This window comes from Lissotriton helveticus, chromosome 9, assembly GCF_964261635.1.
Source record: "Lissotriton helveticus chromosome 9, aLisHel1.1, whole genome shotgun sequence".
NCBI classification, from domain to species: Eukaryota; Metazoa; Chordata; class Amphibia; order Caudata; family Salamandridae; genus Lissotriton; species Lissotriton helveticus.
Genome location: NC_136070.1, coordinates 129,519,102 through 129,534,411, shown reverse-complemented (window position 1 = coordinate 129,534,411; position 15,310 = coordinate 129,519,102). Strand labels below are relative to the sequence as shown.

The 15,310-nt window shown below is 49.2% G+C and overlaps 1 protein-coding gene across 1 annotated transcript in view; it reads right to left on the bottom strand.

The window, feature by feature from the left end:
• RTF1 (RTF1 homolog, Paf1/RNA polymerase II complex component) overlaps positions 1–4,774 on the bottom strand; it is a 371,191-nt gene extending 366,417 nt beyond the window's left edge. The window contains exon 1 of the mRNA XM_078659620.1: positions 4,595–4,774. Within this exon, the coding sequence (XP_078515746.1) occupies positions 4,595–4,672 (78 nt within the window). The 5' untranslated portion in view covers positions 4,673–4,774. The remainder of the gene's footprint in view (positions 1–4,594) is intronic.
• Between the last annotated feature and the right edge of the window lie 10,536 nt (positions 4,775–15,310).

Below are 15,310 nucleotides of genomic sequence, written 5' to 3'. Positions count from 1 at the left end.
GGACAAGTCCAGCGCTTCCAGCGCTGGAAGGCAATAAAGCGCTCTCTCAGCGCTAGATGCGGATGAAGCGCTCCCTCAGCGCTACCGGGACAAGTCCAGCCAAGTCCTTCAGCAATGCAGCTCCACCATGCTGCACGAAGGTCCCAGAGAGTCCCAGGGGGCTAAGCAAAGTCCCCCCTTCAGCCCAGGCAGGGCAGAAGGGTCCCCCAGGAGTCCAGGAATCCAGGCACCCAGGGGCTGGGCAGCGCCCACCCCTGGTAGATCCACCTCAGCCACACGAGCTAGCACAAGAACATTTTGGAAGGGGCAGAGCCCTTTCTTATACACAGAAAAAGCTTTGAAGCCTTTGAAGCTTTCGTGCAAGGCGAGCCCTAAGCTCTGGGAGTATCTGGTTTCCCTCCCCTGTCAGCCTCAGGTCAGAGGTGACAGGGGGCCATCGGGAGGGAGAGTCATCCAGGGTGGGCCGACAGACACAGCCTGGCACCACCAGAGCTCTTTCCACTCCTCCCTAACAGCAGATGGGGGGCCTTTCATCTACGCCCTCCTCCGGGGCCTTGCGGACCCTGCAGACCCTGTTCTACTCAAACCAGACAGTCCATCTACCAACAGGCCCAGGCATGCCTGGGCAGACTCACCAGCCAATCACACGCTAGCACCAACTTACACAATTATGCCAACTTCCAAAAGTGGTACTTCTGGACTAGACACAGTCATGCTGCATACATCATTTTGCAGCATTCATTCTCACGAGTTCATACATATCAAACTCGACCCTGCACTCCCCATGCATCAGGAATCTACCAGGGGCATACATATTCCCCATTCATTCCTATGGGAGGGCAGGTCACTCACCATCCATACACAGAAAGCACACGCACTTTACACTGTACCACAGTGAAAAAGTGCGCAGAGGCCTACAATCACCAATCCAGGTTCCAAAAACAGGCTAGGAAAAAGCAAAAAGTCACGGGGTAGACCTGCCCAAAGGACCGGGTCCAACATTTACTAGAACTAAGCATGCCTGGCACAGGTAAGTGCATATAGTACTTTTCAAGGCAGGTTGAACAATACAAGCAAGCTGAATGAAAATGACTGTTACAGGTTGGTAAATGCTTTCAATACAGTGGAAATTACTGTTAGATTACTTTGAATTACTTAGCAGATTACTTTTTCTACTCAGTGTGATACGCCTAGATATCAAACTGGGACATTTCCTAGAGAAAAGGTAAGTAAGCAATGTTTAGTTCTTTGCAGTTTTTTCGAAGTTCAATACAAAACTAACTATACACGTAAAACATTTTTCAAGGAATAACAGTCAATGTATTCCAATGGAGAGAAATGAATTTATCGGTTTACAGGTAAGTACTTTGTTGTGGGAGTTGGCATTCTGCGGTTAGAACCAGGGCTCCCCCAGGGTCAAGGATGAACTCTCAAAGCACCCTCAGTGGCACTAGGGCAGCAGGGTGCTGAGACCCCATGTTATCCAATAGGGGAAAGGGGGTCTCCGGTTGGTGGCTGTTCACGAGCAGGCCACAAGGTTGAGGGAGCAAAGCTCCTGGTGTTAGGCTCAAGGCAAAGAGGGATCCGGTTTAGCACACAAAGTGCACCAGCAGCGGCGGCTAGGTGCAGGGTGCTGTTTTGGCATTGGGTGTCCTGTTGCTTTCAATGGGGGTTCTCATTTTTGGTTTTTAGCTGCAGGCGCAGTCCAAGACACTTCTGGGAGGTTCCAAAAGCTGGGCAGGTAAGTTGGAGGGCTCTGAGACGTAGGTGCACCTCGCGTTCTTTTCTCCAGGGTGCAGGTCGAATTTCACCTTGCAGGGCCACTCGTGGTTGGAGGTGGGTCTCCGCGCAGAGGCTGCAAGCAACGTTGGAGAGTCCTGGAGTGGACTCAAAATCTGGAGCACTGGGGGACCTCGCTGGAACCGATGGGCCACTCGAACTCAGACTGTAGGCGACAGGTGCAGTGGTGGTTCCAGGCGTCGGGTTTCTTTGGCCTCAGCAGGCTGTCTGTCTTAGGAGATTCTTTTGAACAGTGCTGCTGTTCACAGGAGATCCGATCTTGGTTGAAGGCAGTCAGTCCTCCCAGGGGTTGTGGAGGTCACTGGTTACAGGGCAAGATGACTTTTGGCGCAGGAACTCTTGATACTGCAGACAGGCCGGTGGGACAGGGACCAACGCAGTTCTTCTCTGCAGTCTCCTCTGCTGCACGTCTGCTTTCGTCCTTCATAGGTTGGGGGAATCTGCCTTCTTGGTTCAGGGCTGCCCCCTAAATACTGTATTTAGGGGGTGTTTTAGGGGTCTCAAGGTCAGTAGCCAATGGGATGCTCACCCCACGTGGGGGGAGTAGGGTGAATCCCTAATCCTGATTGGAGAGTGCCGGCCATCTGCAAGATGGCGGGAACTGAAGAGTGGGCTTCACCTCGCCTCCCCCACCCGAGGGGTGAGGTTGGCAGAGGTGGGCACACCACCTGGGCTGTGCTAATTTTTGCTGCTGGTCTTCCCACTGAAAAGGAGGGGAGAGAGGAAGGGAGACTGCTCCTGATAACAGGAGAGGCTGGGGGGGGGGGGGGGGGTCGCATTACAAAGGTGGCAAGACTTTGAAGCTCCCCTGCCACAGATGGCTCTTCCTGGCCTGGGGGAGGTGTGACCACCTCTGCCCAGGAAAGGCTTTGTTTCTGGGCTCAGGGAGCAAAAGCTCCCACCCCAGGAGTCCAAAAACATGTCTTGTAGTGGCAGGCTGGTGTGTACCAGTGAAGGAACCCACCAGAGTCGGGTCGTTTTTCGGGGCATCTCTAAGATGGCGTCTGAGTGCATTTTTCATTCAATTCCACACTGGCATCAGGGTGGGTGTAATGTGCTGATAAGGTTGATACCAACATTCCCAGTTTTCAGTAAAGCCTTTATGATGCTGTGGAATTCGTAATGACAAACTCCTATTACAGTAGGTTGAAAGTCGTTACAACGCACTCCGTTGCAACGCATGCCTTTACCACGCATGCGTTACAACGGAATGCTTTTTTACGCATAACCTGTACCACGAATATTCCTTTAATGCGCATAGATTTACAACGATTTTCGTTGTAAATTTATGCATGGTAAGGGCATACTCTTGGTAAAGGTTATACCCCTCCCCTGTACCTTTACATGACCCCTCAGCCCCCACTCCTTATAATTTCCCCTGCCCTTAATTTTTTTGGGTTTTTTTTTAAACTAAAATTCCCTCTTACCTTTTCATGTCTTCTCCACTCCATCTTCCTTGGTAACGTCACTGACGTCGTAAAGAGGAAGCGGAGGTTTCTTTCCGTTTCCTCTTAAACGACGTTGATTGCCTCAGTTTCGGAACAACCCCCCTTTTTAATCCCACACTTTTTTTCTTTGGGGGAGGCTCCCCAAGCCCCCTTTTTCTTTTTTTTAGTATTTACCACACATGCCTTTACTACGTATCTCGTAGTAAAGGTATGTGTGGTAAAGGCTGTCGTAACCACGCATGCGTTGTAATGCATGCGTGGTAATGGTTTTCGTGGTAACGGCCGCGTTGAAGTGTCGGTTTCCAATTACAGTATATCTGCATGCTGTAACAGAGTCACCACCATTCTTCTTCACATGATCGTTTAGACAAGTTTGGCGTTCCAAATAGCACACTACGGTTTGCCGTTACTGGACAAGTAAACATTGGCTTTTGGAAAACCTGTTACAGCCACAAAATCACTGGCAAGAGTAGTTTCATAAGTATTGCCAAGGGTACAAACGTCATTTAAAAGCAAACACATTGTTTTTAATTACGCTGACTTTAGTCATAGACGACGGGTAGACAGATTACCACTTTAACTTTGAATGGTTTCATTTCTGAATTCAACATTGTATACTTGGGTGACAGACAGTTACCCACAAGCATCACTTCACCATAACACAGAGGAGAAACAGCTGCAGACCAGTCCCAAGAAACACAGACAAAAGCGATGGTACCCATTATTATAACGAGAAGGGGTGACAATCGTTTATTAGCAACTAATCGCATAAAAATAGTTTGTTTTTTTAAACAAAAAACACAAGAACGCGCAACAACAACAAAATCCGAAGCCGACAAACGTCCTCTTTAATGTCTAGGCTTATGTTAAGCGAGACATGCAAAACTCCATGTCCATTGTACATCAATATCCACGTGCATTCTGAGATTGAGGATGAGAGCTGGAGGGAGCAATTAAAAACAAGACTCCATACACTCAGTGTATTTAGGCATATGGCTGTTGTAAAGGCAGGGGTTGGGTACATATGGTAAGGTGATAGTGCACGTTGCACATCTGAGCCTAAGACCAAGAATGCTGTTGACAATCTCCCGCCACCAGTCTGCCAGTTGAGTAAAGATGCACATCTGTCTTATGGTGAGAAGTCCTCATCCCTTCAAAGAATTCTCAGTGCCGATACCAGGAGTTTTCGGACTCGTCTGTCCAGTATAACCGGGAGGTCAACACTAAGGGCAAATAACTTCCCGGCAGAGAAGCCCCAGTATCCCGCACCCAGGAAAACACACAACCGAGGCAGGGCCCGCGCTCCCTTTCCTAACAAATCCAGAAGCTTAGCTCCAAAGCCTCACCTGGTCCAGGTTCTCATCGCTGCCGCTGTCCTCCGTATCCGAGTCGATGACATTTCGGCCTTTCCGTTTCTTCACCATAGCTACAGCTTCCTCTCACGCTACTCGAGGCCGTGAACGGTGCGAAGGAACCCGGCCCCCCTTCTGGGGTTGAGCGTACACAGCACAAAGGTAACTACGCATGCGCACTTCCGCCTCTGTGGATGCAACTTACACTGGGCACGCGCACTGCCAATTTCCTAACTCCAGGTGAAAGAAAAGAAAGACTGGAAAACTAACTGTGTAGAAAGCCTTAACCTGCGAGACGGTGACAACGTGGCGGCCATTTTAAACTTCCTGTATTTGGTACTGAAAGTCACACTCTTGGGATATCATCCATAATACGAATGTCATATTGCTTAAATTATTATTATAATCACTGTAAGGTATGTACAAATTAAAAAGAGTTGTTCTATTTTCAGCTTTTTTGCCAATAATCAGTGTTTGTTAAAATGTTTAATAAGTGAAATACTTTTACCCTTAAGAAAAAATTTCACTTTGAGCTTCTGATAAAAAGAAGTTCGATTGCTGATGTAATTATCTAACTCTTGGATCTTAGATTTTCCTGTCCTGTTTATAGCCACCTATGAACTGCCTCAAAAGCCCCCACCTTCCCACTGTTGATGCGTAAAGACTAGTCCGCGTAGAGCCTTGCGTCTGCACGCACCCCTTACTCTGAGGACGGAGTGAGTACCATATATCTTCAAACTGTGGGGTTTGCAGTGTCTGCATTCACAGGGGCGCAAATGCCTAAGCGAAGAAATGTAAATGAAGATGCCTGTCAGTGTGACCTTCTGTATGTGGCGCATTTCCAGGCTGTCTTAATTTACAAATCTTGAAGTGCTTTAAAAAAACGTATGGGAACTGTGATCTGGAGTGCCACGGTGCCTGAGGTTATTGAGTGTGGTGGCTGTGTCAAAGACACATGGCTAAATAACAAAATAATCTGTATTTTGTCATCTATTTTTTATTGCGTCAATCGACAAATATCATGCAGAGCTCTGTAACCCAGAAGCCAATTGCTACATTGTACAATAAAAAAAATTGTGTTGACCTTTAATATATATAATTTGCAAAAGAACTTAACAATATGCAACAAGACCCCCCCTCATGCTATGTCATTGCACCATATCTTATGCATCACCTCCACTCCCACTACATCAATGACAAATACCTCTTCACCAGGCGGGCAACTAGAGCCAAATTTCGGGGGGGGGGCTGAAAAATATTTCGGGGGGGCTAATCCTTCCAACAATAGACAAAGTGACTGAAAGAAGAGGTGAAAACACACAAAACGCTTAATTTACACGTACATGATCTTTTAAAGACCTGTTAAGTACTCGGGTGCGGCTGCAATTAGATAGCCGCCAGCCTGCAAAGCTGTGTCAGCCCGGGCTGACACACACGAGGGGGGGGCTGAAGCACCGTGAGCCCAATGGGTGTTGCGCGCCTGCTCTTCACCATTGTTTTCCTGCACCGCAGACCGTGTCCCTTAGCCCCGAATTGCTGTGTCGCCAGTAGAGACAGGCTCGAGGGGAAGGCCTCTATAATCCACCCACCTCTTCCAGATCTTTACATGTTTTTGCAAGCACCCCGTGCCTTAAAGATAGGGAGCTTCAGTCCCAAGTCCAGCCCATTCTCCCATGCTGCTAATGAAGGCGGCGCCTCCGTCTTCCACTTCCGTGCAATGTCTCATTTGGCTAATTTAAATACCAATAACTGTTGTGTTCCCTGACTCCAGGAACACACAGGAAACGGTAGGGTCTTTCAATATCTTCTTTATTCAGCTCTCGATTACATTACTGCAGCGCTTCTTCCCCCGACCTCTCACTCCGAAGTCCTGCTCGTTACTGAACCCTGGTCCCCTCCCCTGACCGGATGTGGTGTCCGGTGTCCCCTGTCCTCACCCTGTGCTCCAGGGTCCTAGTGCCATTTCCACGGCACGACATCTCCCCCTTTGTTGCGAACAAAAGAAAGAGAGAGAGAGAGAAAGAGAGAGAGAGAGAGAGAAAAAGAGAGAGCGAGAGAGAGAGAGAGAGAAAGAGAGAGAGAGAGAGAGAGAGAAAAAGATCTCTATCCCTCGGACCTCGGACATGTACTTCCACCTCTTGTGTCCCTTTACATCTCCTCAATCAGTCTTTTTGTCTTCTTGCACTCTCTTCTTGGTCGTTGTTCTCTGACGTCACTTGGTGATTCCGTTTGTGCTGTGTCTTCATTCTGTTCTTGCTTTGGTGTCTCCTCTTCCTTTGTTTTTAGTTCTCTGAAGTGGGAGCTGTTCCGCGTGATGTGATATCTGCCGACTGATGCCGTGATCATAGGCCCCTTGACTTCAGTCACCTTCAAAGGTTCCTTTGCGAAGGCGCTGTCCGACTTTTTTACTGACTTTTTTACTCGTCTCTGTTTCACTAGCACGGTGTCTCCTTCTTTAATTGTTGTGCTTGTCGCGTGTCTTCTCTGGTCAGCATACGCCTTCATTTTCGCTTTCTGTTCCTTGTCTCTTGTTGCAATGTCCCTTTGTTCTGTCTGCTCCACCTCTTTTATTTGTGGCAGTCTCGTTCTGCTTGAGCACCCTAGTACCAGTTCTGCAGGGCATTTCCTTGTGGAGCTGTGGGGGGTGTTGCGATAGTCTCTTAGCACCTGACATAGGGCCTGCCCCGTCGATATTTGTGTCAGTTTTGCTCTCTGTATCGCCGTCTTGATTGTTCCCATGAACCGTTCTGCCATGCCGTTTGCCTGTGGCCACAGCGGCGTTATTCTTCTGTGATTTATTCCCAGGTACGCCATGAATCTCTTGAATTCCTCGCCGGAGAACGGCAGGCCATTGTCTGTTTTTAGTGTCTGGGGCGAGCCCCATGCTGAGAATACAACATCTAGCACAGGCAGTGTCGCATTTGCTGACGTTGATGCTACTGGTCTCACTATTCGGAATCTTGAATATTCATCTATGATCACCAACAGGTAACTTCCTGTTTCCAAGCGCCCATAGAAGTCTGCTGCCAGTTCTGTCCACACCGCCTTCGGTAGTGGGGACATTTGCAGGGGTTCTGGCTTTGATGACGGCCCTGTTATTTGACAAATGTAGCAGCTCATCACCATTTCTTCCACCATATTGTCTAGTCCTGGAAACTACACTTTTTCCGGCAACATTTTTTTTGTTGCTACCATTCCTCTGTGTGACTCATGTGCCAGCTCCACAGTCCTTTTTCTCAGTGTCTTGGGCATCACTATCCGTGTGCTTCTCATTATTATTCCATTCCCGCACTCCGATAGTTCTTCACTTATCCTTTTGAAAGCTAACAGTTCTTCTTTGTCTACCCCTTTTTCCACACAGCTGTTGCTGTTCACGTGTCTCCATCTTTGCTGTTTGGTGATCTTCATTGATTCCTGCATGGTGCGATCTCTTTTTGTCTCGTCCTCCAGTTCTTCCAATGTAATTGTTGTTGGTGTACTGAGTTTCAGTGCAAAGTTGAGGTATTCTTCTGCCATCGTTGCTGCTTGTGATGCTTGTGGCAGAGGGTGCCGCGACACATACTCAGCCGGGTTGTGCTTTTTTCCTGGCTTGTGAATAATCTTGAAGTTGTAGTCCATTAGCCTGATCCCCCATCTCTCTATCCTGGGCGGTATTTTTGCGTTCGGGTTTCCATAAATTGTTGTGAGTGCCTGGTGGTCTGTTATGATTGTAAATGGCTTCCCGTAGATGAACATATGGTAGTGTTCGCAGGCCCACACCACTGCCAAACTCTCTTTTTCTGGTTGCGAGTATCCTTTTTCAACTTCCGACAAGCTCTTGCTTCCGTATGCCACTATTTGTCTTGGGGAGTCCCTCCCTTGTTGATGCTGAGCCGGTATGGCTCCTAGTCCCACTGGGCTGGTATCTACCGTTAACTCGGTGCATAGTCTTGGGTCGAAATAGGCCAGATGATCCACCGCTGTTACGGCCTGTCTTATGTCTTCAAATGCTTTGCTGCATTCGTCGGTCCACAGGAAGCTTTGTCCTTGTTTTGTTAGCTCTCTTAGTGGTGCGCTTACAGTGGCAAAGTCTTTGATATACCTTGCGCAGTAGCTTGCTAGACTAAGAAATGACCTTACTTCCGCTACATCCGTTGTTTTTTTTGCTTTTTCCAATGTTTCCACCTTGCTATGATCCGGCCGCATTCCTTTCCTGGAGAAGTTGTGGCCGAAGAAAACCAGTTAATTTCGCCCTAGCTCGCATTTATCTTCCTTCAGTGTTAAACCAGACTGCTCCAGGTGTGAGCACACTTCTCTTAGAGCTTTGTCATGCTCTTCGTCTGACTTGCCAAATACTAGAATGCCATCGCTATAATTTAAGCTGTTCTTTATTGGCCTTATTATCTGTCTTATTGTAGGAGAGTAGGGTCTGCAATCCTATGATCACCCAGATTTTTGCTTTTTTGCTGCACTGGTTTACGACTTTCCCTGGCTGTGGGCCTGCTAATCAGACCCACAGCCTAGCTGTTCTCTCTATCCAAATTGTACTCAGGTACTGAATTGGCACTGGGCCCTCTCCAAGTCCCTGTACCCAGGGCTGAGGTGTACCCAGAAGTCTCCCAGGGGCTGAAGCATGTATTATGCCACCCCTGGGCTGACTAACTAAACTGACACAACTGGCTGCACGACAGCTGGGGCAAGGTGGTGTACTCACCCTTTGCTTTAGATATAGTATACCTATATCTAACCCTAAAATGGACACACAGATATCCTATCAGTCACTCCTATGGCAGGCCTTAACAATCCTGAAGGCAGAGTGCTTGGAATCGTGTGAGATGGTGCTCTGGCATGAGCTGAGCCTGTCTGCGGCTTTCGGGATCCATCCCTTAGCCGTTTCCATGATATCGCATACCATATACTCTTAAGTGCATTATAACCCTCGCGGTTATATGCCAACTCTGGTATCGCTTTATCAAAACATGTCGAGTAAGGTGTCATACGAATTGGAATACTAACCCCTCGCCAATTCTGGCGACGGGATTAGCATTCCACCCTTCTAGAGGGACACGACATGTATGTAACCCCTAACCCCGGTTAAAGTCAGACATAGCCTCAGCTCCACAAAATGGATGCTGCCACCGAGACACAAGTCTGCCCTCCTGCTGCTGGGAGTCCTCCCAGAGCAGGAGGCAAGGACAAAGGGTTTCCTGCCAGGGGCGGTGCCAGCACCGTCCCAGACAGGGTTTTGTGTATTCCAGGTAGGCAGGGCTACAGAGGAAGGTGACTGCAAGTGGCACCCCGGTGCTCACTGTGCATAGGCCGGCTGAAACCAGTTCCAGGGGCACTCCAGCCCCTGGCCTGGGGAAAGCCCGCCAAGGAAGTGGGTGTAACCACCCCCCTTCTGGTCCCACCCCTAGGGCAGGACTTAGTCGCGTGCCAGCCCCCTTTTCCCAGATAAAGGTAGGGACTGGCCCCCTTCCAAATCAGATCATCTTTGAATCCTGAAACTACTTTCCACGAAAGGAACTCAAGACTTCTTCCTAAGATTTCTCCCTTGTGACTAAGGAGTAGTCACCCTGCATCCGCAGGCACCATCTTAAGAACACTGCGGTCTGCTGCAAGTCTCTCCTCCGGATCAAGACTGCCCAGCTCGACGAGAACCGGCTTCCCTGGCACCTCCGACCTCTACCTACATCATCAGTCACGCTGAGATTCGTGGGTGTGACGAGACCTCGAGGGACCGGCCATCTTCAAGACTGCACGACTTCTGCACAGCAAGCCCGCCGAGTAATTTCCTGGTGAGTGCTTTGGGGTCCGAGAAGCCCCGACCCTGAGCAGCTCCAGCACCGAAGTGCAGCCTCCCAGCATCTCCACGATCTGCGTGGGGCCCTTCTGCTTTTTGCTGCTCACCGCGTTGTCTGGCTACTAGCCCGCTGGCTTGTGGCCTTCTGAACGACGCCCGACGACATCACTGCTGCTAGTCTGGTTGCTCCAGACTGGCCCTTGCTTCCCTCCATCGGAGAAGTACCCTGGACCCTCTTGGTCCGGCTAAGACGCCATTTTAGGTCCACCGCGTGGGCCTTGCATTTGCCAAGACTTGTTGCCCAATCCTGGGTCCAGCGACGTCGACAGCAAGAACCTTCGTGGGACAGCTCGCACCTCCATCCTGGTCGCCGACAACGCCTCCTGGTCCGAGAGACTGCAGAGCCCAGCAGCGCCCACTCACCTGACTGCGGTGACTTCGCCCGGTGCCATCCTGGTGCCCACTTAATCACTGGCTAGTGATTCAAGAACTTGGTCCCCTCTGCTTTCAGGTTTTCTTCTTCCTTGATCCAGGCTTGGATCCATCGAACTTTCCTTCACTGGTCGCCTGCCAGCAACTTCCTTCTTCCAGGCTCCTGGTCCGGCAACGAGATTCCCGACGTCTTTTCAGACCTATGCAGCTGCAGGCCCTGGGCTAGGTAACTTCGGCACTTCGGTGTCCCAGCATAGCCTCACTATCCTAGGGTCAGGATCCACTGTCGTTTTCTCCCTACCAGGTCGGGTTCGCCCGTGAACACTAACTTTGCCTTTACTAGCTTCCATAGACTTTGTCCCGCATCCCGCGTGAGAGTGCACACTCTGCACCCGAGTCCCCTAGGTCTCCTAGAAGTAATCTAACGATTCCCTAGTCAAGTCCTAGCGATTCCAAAGCCTATTAGTACTGTACTTACCTGCTAGTAATTTTGCATTCCACTTTTAGAGTATATGGTTTTTCGTGCCCCTCGGGCATTTGTGTATAACGTGCTAACTTAAGTATTTTCGTAAGAGTTTTGTTGTGTGCCTAGCACCCTGTCCTCATAAAGAGTACAGGGTTGTTGTGATTCTAATAAATACACTGTTTATTTTCATAACACTTGTGTGGTGTCCTTTCACTGGGTGTTCAAGGGGTAATGTGATGGTAAAACAGCTGGCTTAACACGCCCTCTAGAGTCTTAGCCTTAGACTGCTCGTATCCATGCTACTAGGATAGCTGGTCTATAAGGTTGACTTACAACCAATCATCAATAAGGGTTGTTTGGACTGATATATAGTGATCACTAGAATAGTGAACACTGCACATCAGGCCAACTTCTCACATTGGTGGCAGCGGTGGGATTTGAGCTTGCTGTTGTTTTACCACACATGCCCTAAGAATATCTTGTGAAAGATCACATAAGTACTAAAGGTACATATAACTTAGCTTAGAATACTCTGAGTTCTACTGAACCAGCTGTTGTAGCTCCTAGGGCCTAGCACACCCTAAACTACAACTCTAGCAAGGGATCAGTAGGCAAACATATAGTGTAGGTAAGTGCACCACTTACACCTCACTAGAAAAGCATGTCTACCCAGGGAGATTCTACTGAGACTCCCCTGGTCAGTGTTGACCCTCCACAGGTCACTTCAAGATATGCAGCTCTCAGTTTCCAGGAGATGAGACAGATCTGTGTCTCCAGAAAACTGAAGCAGGGGTCTAACCCCACCATTCCCTTTCTGATAGGTCTCTTAGAGACATATGATGCCAGAAAGCTTTCTCAGTTACATGAGAACATGCCAGCCTTAGAGGGAACCTCTGAGGATCCAGATCTCCCCAACATTGCTACTGCAGTTGAGGAGGAGGATCAAGAGGAACTCTCTGGGGATGAGGTAGACAAAGGTCTTGAGGTGGTCAGAAGGCTAACCAGGGCCAACTTAGACTTACTTGGGCTAGGATCTGGGGGACCCCCAGTACTAACCCGAAGTGGGCCTAACCTTGGAGTTAGGAGAGATAGATCTCTTTCTAGGGACTCCAATAGATCTCTGCACTCTAACGCCTCTTCTCAGGGGAGAAGGAATCCTCCACAGAGGAGATTTACTTCCCCTCAGAGAAGGGAGCATGAAGCTAGGATGAGACAAGCTGAACTGAGGATTGAAAGGGAAGAAATTGCCCTGGCCAAAGAGAAGCTTGCCCTGGCAAGAGAGCAGCAGATGAGTGGGTTAGCTCCCACTGGTGGCAGCAATCTCCCAAGAGATAGAGAGAAGGGTTTAGATACTAAACACCTGACTAAGATAGTGCCCCCCTTTAAGCAAGGGGATGATATCCAGAAATGGATGGCTGCTCTGGAGAGGGCCTGCACTGTGCAGTGCATTCCCCAGAGTCAGTGGGCAGCTATACTGTGGCTCTCCTTTGATGGTAAAGGTAGAGATAAGCTCCTCACTACAAGAGTAGAGGATGCTAACAATTACCAGGTCCTGAAGAATACACTGGTTGATGGGTTTGGTTTAACCACTGAGCAGTACAGGTTGCTGTTCAGAGACACCCAGAAAACTCAGTCTCAGGACTGGTCTGACTTTGTGGATTGTGCCACTAAGGCTTTGGAGGGCTGGTTGCTGGGTAGCAAGGTTACAGATTACACAGGATTGTATAATCTTATGATGAGAGAACAAATTTTAAACAATTGTCAGAACCAGTTGTTGCACCAGCACCTTGTTGATTCAGATCTGACCTCTCCCCAAGAATTGGGAAAGAAGGCAGACAAATGGGTCAGGACAAGGATCAAGCAGAACCAGAACCAGAACCAGGGTGGTCAGAAGAAAGCAGACCAGAAGGGTAATGCAAAGAGTGAACAAAATGACCAGAAGTCTTCACCAGGTCCCCAACAAACCAAAGAGGGTGGGGGTCAGGCTTCCCAGAAGAAGAAGACTCAAGAAGGCCAGTCAAAAAGGTGGTGCCAGTACTGCAAAAGTAAATCTCACTGGTTTAGTGAGTGCACCAAAAGAGGAGGACAAACTCCTGCCACTACAGCCCCTAAGGCAACTGCACCCCCTAGTACAGTCAGTAGTGGTAGTGTACCTCCCAAGGCATTAGTTGGGTTAACCTTGGGAACTGAGGGGTCTGACAACTTAGTTGGCACACTCACTCAGGCTGTCCTTGTCTGTACAGGGGATATGGATATAACCCCTGAGATAAGTCCCAATACTTTGGGCAAATACAGGCAGACGCCTTTGATAAATGGCAAAATGGCTCAGGCCTATAGGGACACTTGTGCCAGTGTCACCATGGTGACACCTAACTTTGTGGATCCTGGACAGATCATGCCAGGTACTGATTTCCTGGTGACCAATGCCAGCAATGTCACTACTAGTCATAGTGTGGCAATTGTGGCTTTCTCCTGGGGTGGAGTGAAGGGACAAAAGAAAGTTGTAGTCAGTTCAGACCTCCCAGTTGATTGTTTGTTGGGCAATGATTTGGAGTCATCACAATGGTCAGAAGTGGAGCAGAGGACTCACATGGAAATGTTAGGCTTGCCAGCACATGTGCTTGCTGTGACTAGGTCACAGGCCAGAAAATGCCCCACTGAACAGGTGCTGGATCCTGAAATGAGGGACCAGACACCTTCCAAGAAGAAGAGCAGTAAGGGTAAGGCTGTGCCTTCCCCCTTGCCCCAGGTTGAAGATCAAGTCTCTGAGGAGGCTGATCTGGAAGAGCTGAGGGAAACTGAGCCTAAAGAGCTTGAACTTGATCAAGTTGAGTTTCTGGGCTCAGGGGGACCCTCCAGAGCAGACCTGGGGAAGGAACAGTTGAGCTGCCCTTCCCTTGAACCCCTCAGACAGCAGGCTGCTGCTGAGGCTGCAGGGAATGCCACAGGTGCCCACAGGGTATACTGGGAAGATGGACTCCTGTACTCTGAGTCAAGAGACCCCAAGCCTGGTGCAACCAGGAGGCTGGTCATCCCCTTGTCTCTGAGAGGTTTCCTTCTCACCTTGGCCCATGAGATTCCCCTTGCAGGTCACTTAGGTCAGACAAAGACTTGGGACAGGCTTGTCTCACACTTTCACTGGCCCCATATGAATGAGAATACCAAGGAGTTTTGTCGCTCCTGTGTCACTTGCCAAGCCAGTGGTAAGTCAGGTGGCACAACAAAGGCCCCCCTCATACCACTACCTGTGGTGGGGGTTCCCTTTGAAAGGGTGGGGATTGACATTGTTGGTCCAATGGAACCCCAGACAGCATCAGGACACAAGTTTATACTGGTGGTAGTGGATCATGCCACCAGGTATCCTGAAGCTATTCCACTTAGGACCACTACAGCACCTGTAGTGGCAAGAGCCCTAGTTGGAGTGTTCTCCAGAGTGGGCTTCCCTAAGGAGGTTGTTTCTGACAGAGGTACAAACTTCATGTCAGGATATCTGACTGCAATGTGGAAGGAGTGTGGTGTGAACTACAAGTTCACCACACCCTACCACCCACAATGCAATGGGCTTGTTGAGAGATTCAACAGGACCCTCAAAGGGATGATTCATGGGCTACCTGAAACTCTTAGGAGAAGATGGGATGTCCTGATCCCCTGCCTCTTGTTTGCTTACAGAGAGGTCCCACAGAAGGGGGTTGGCTACAGCCCTTTTGAGCTTCTGTATGGGCATCCTGTAAGAGGACCCCTGTGTTTGGTGAAGGAAGGATGGGAGAGACCTCTCAAAAAGCCTGCAACCAACATAGTGGACTATGTACTTGGTCTCCGCTCCAGGATGGCTGAGTATATGGAAAAGGCATCTAAAAACCTTGAGGCCAGCCAATAACTTCAAAAAGCTTGGCATGACCAAAAGGCTGTTCTGACTGTGTACCAGCCAGGACAGAAGGTGTGGGTGCTGGAGCCAGTGGCCCCAGCAGCTCTGAAAGACAAATGGTCTGGGCCCCACACCATCATTGAGCAAAAGGGAGAGGTTACCTAC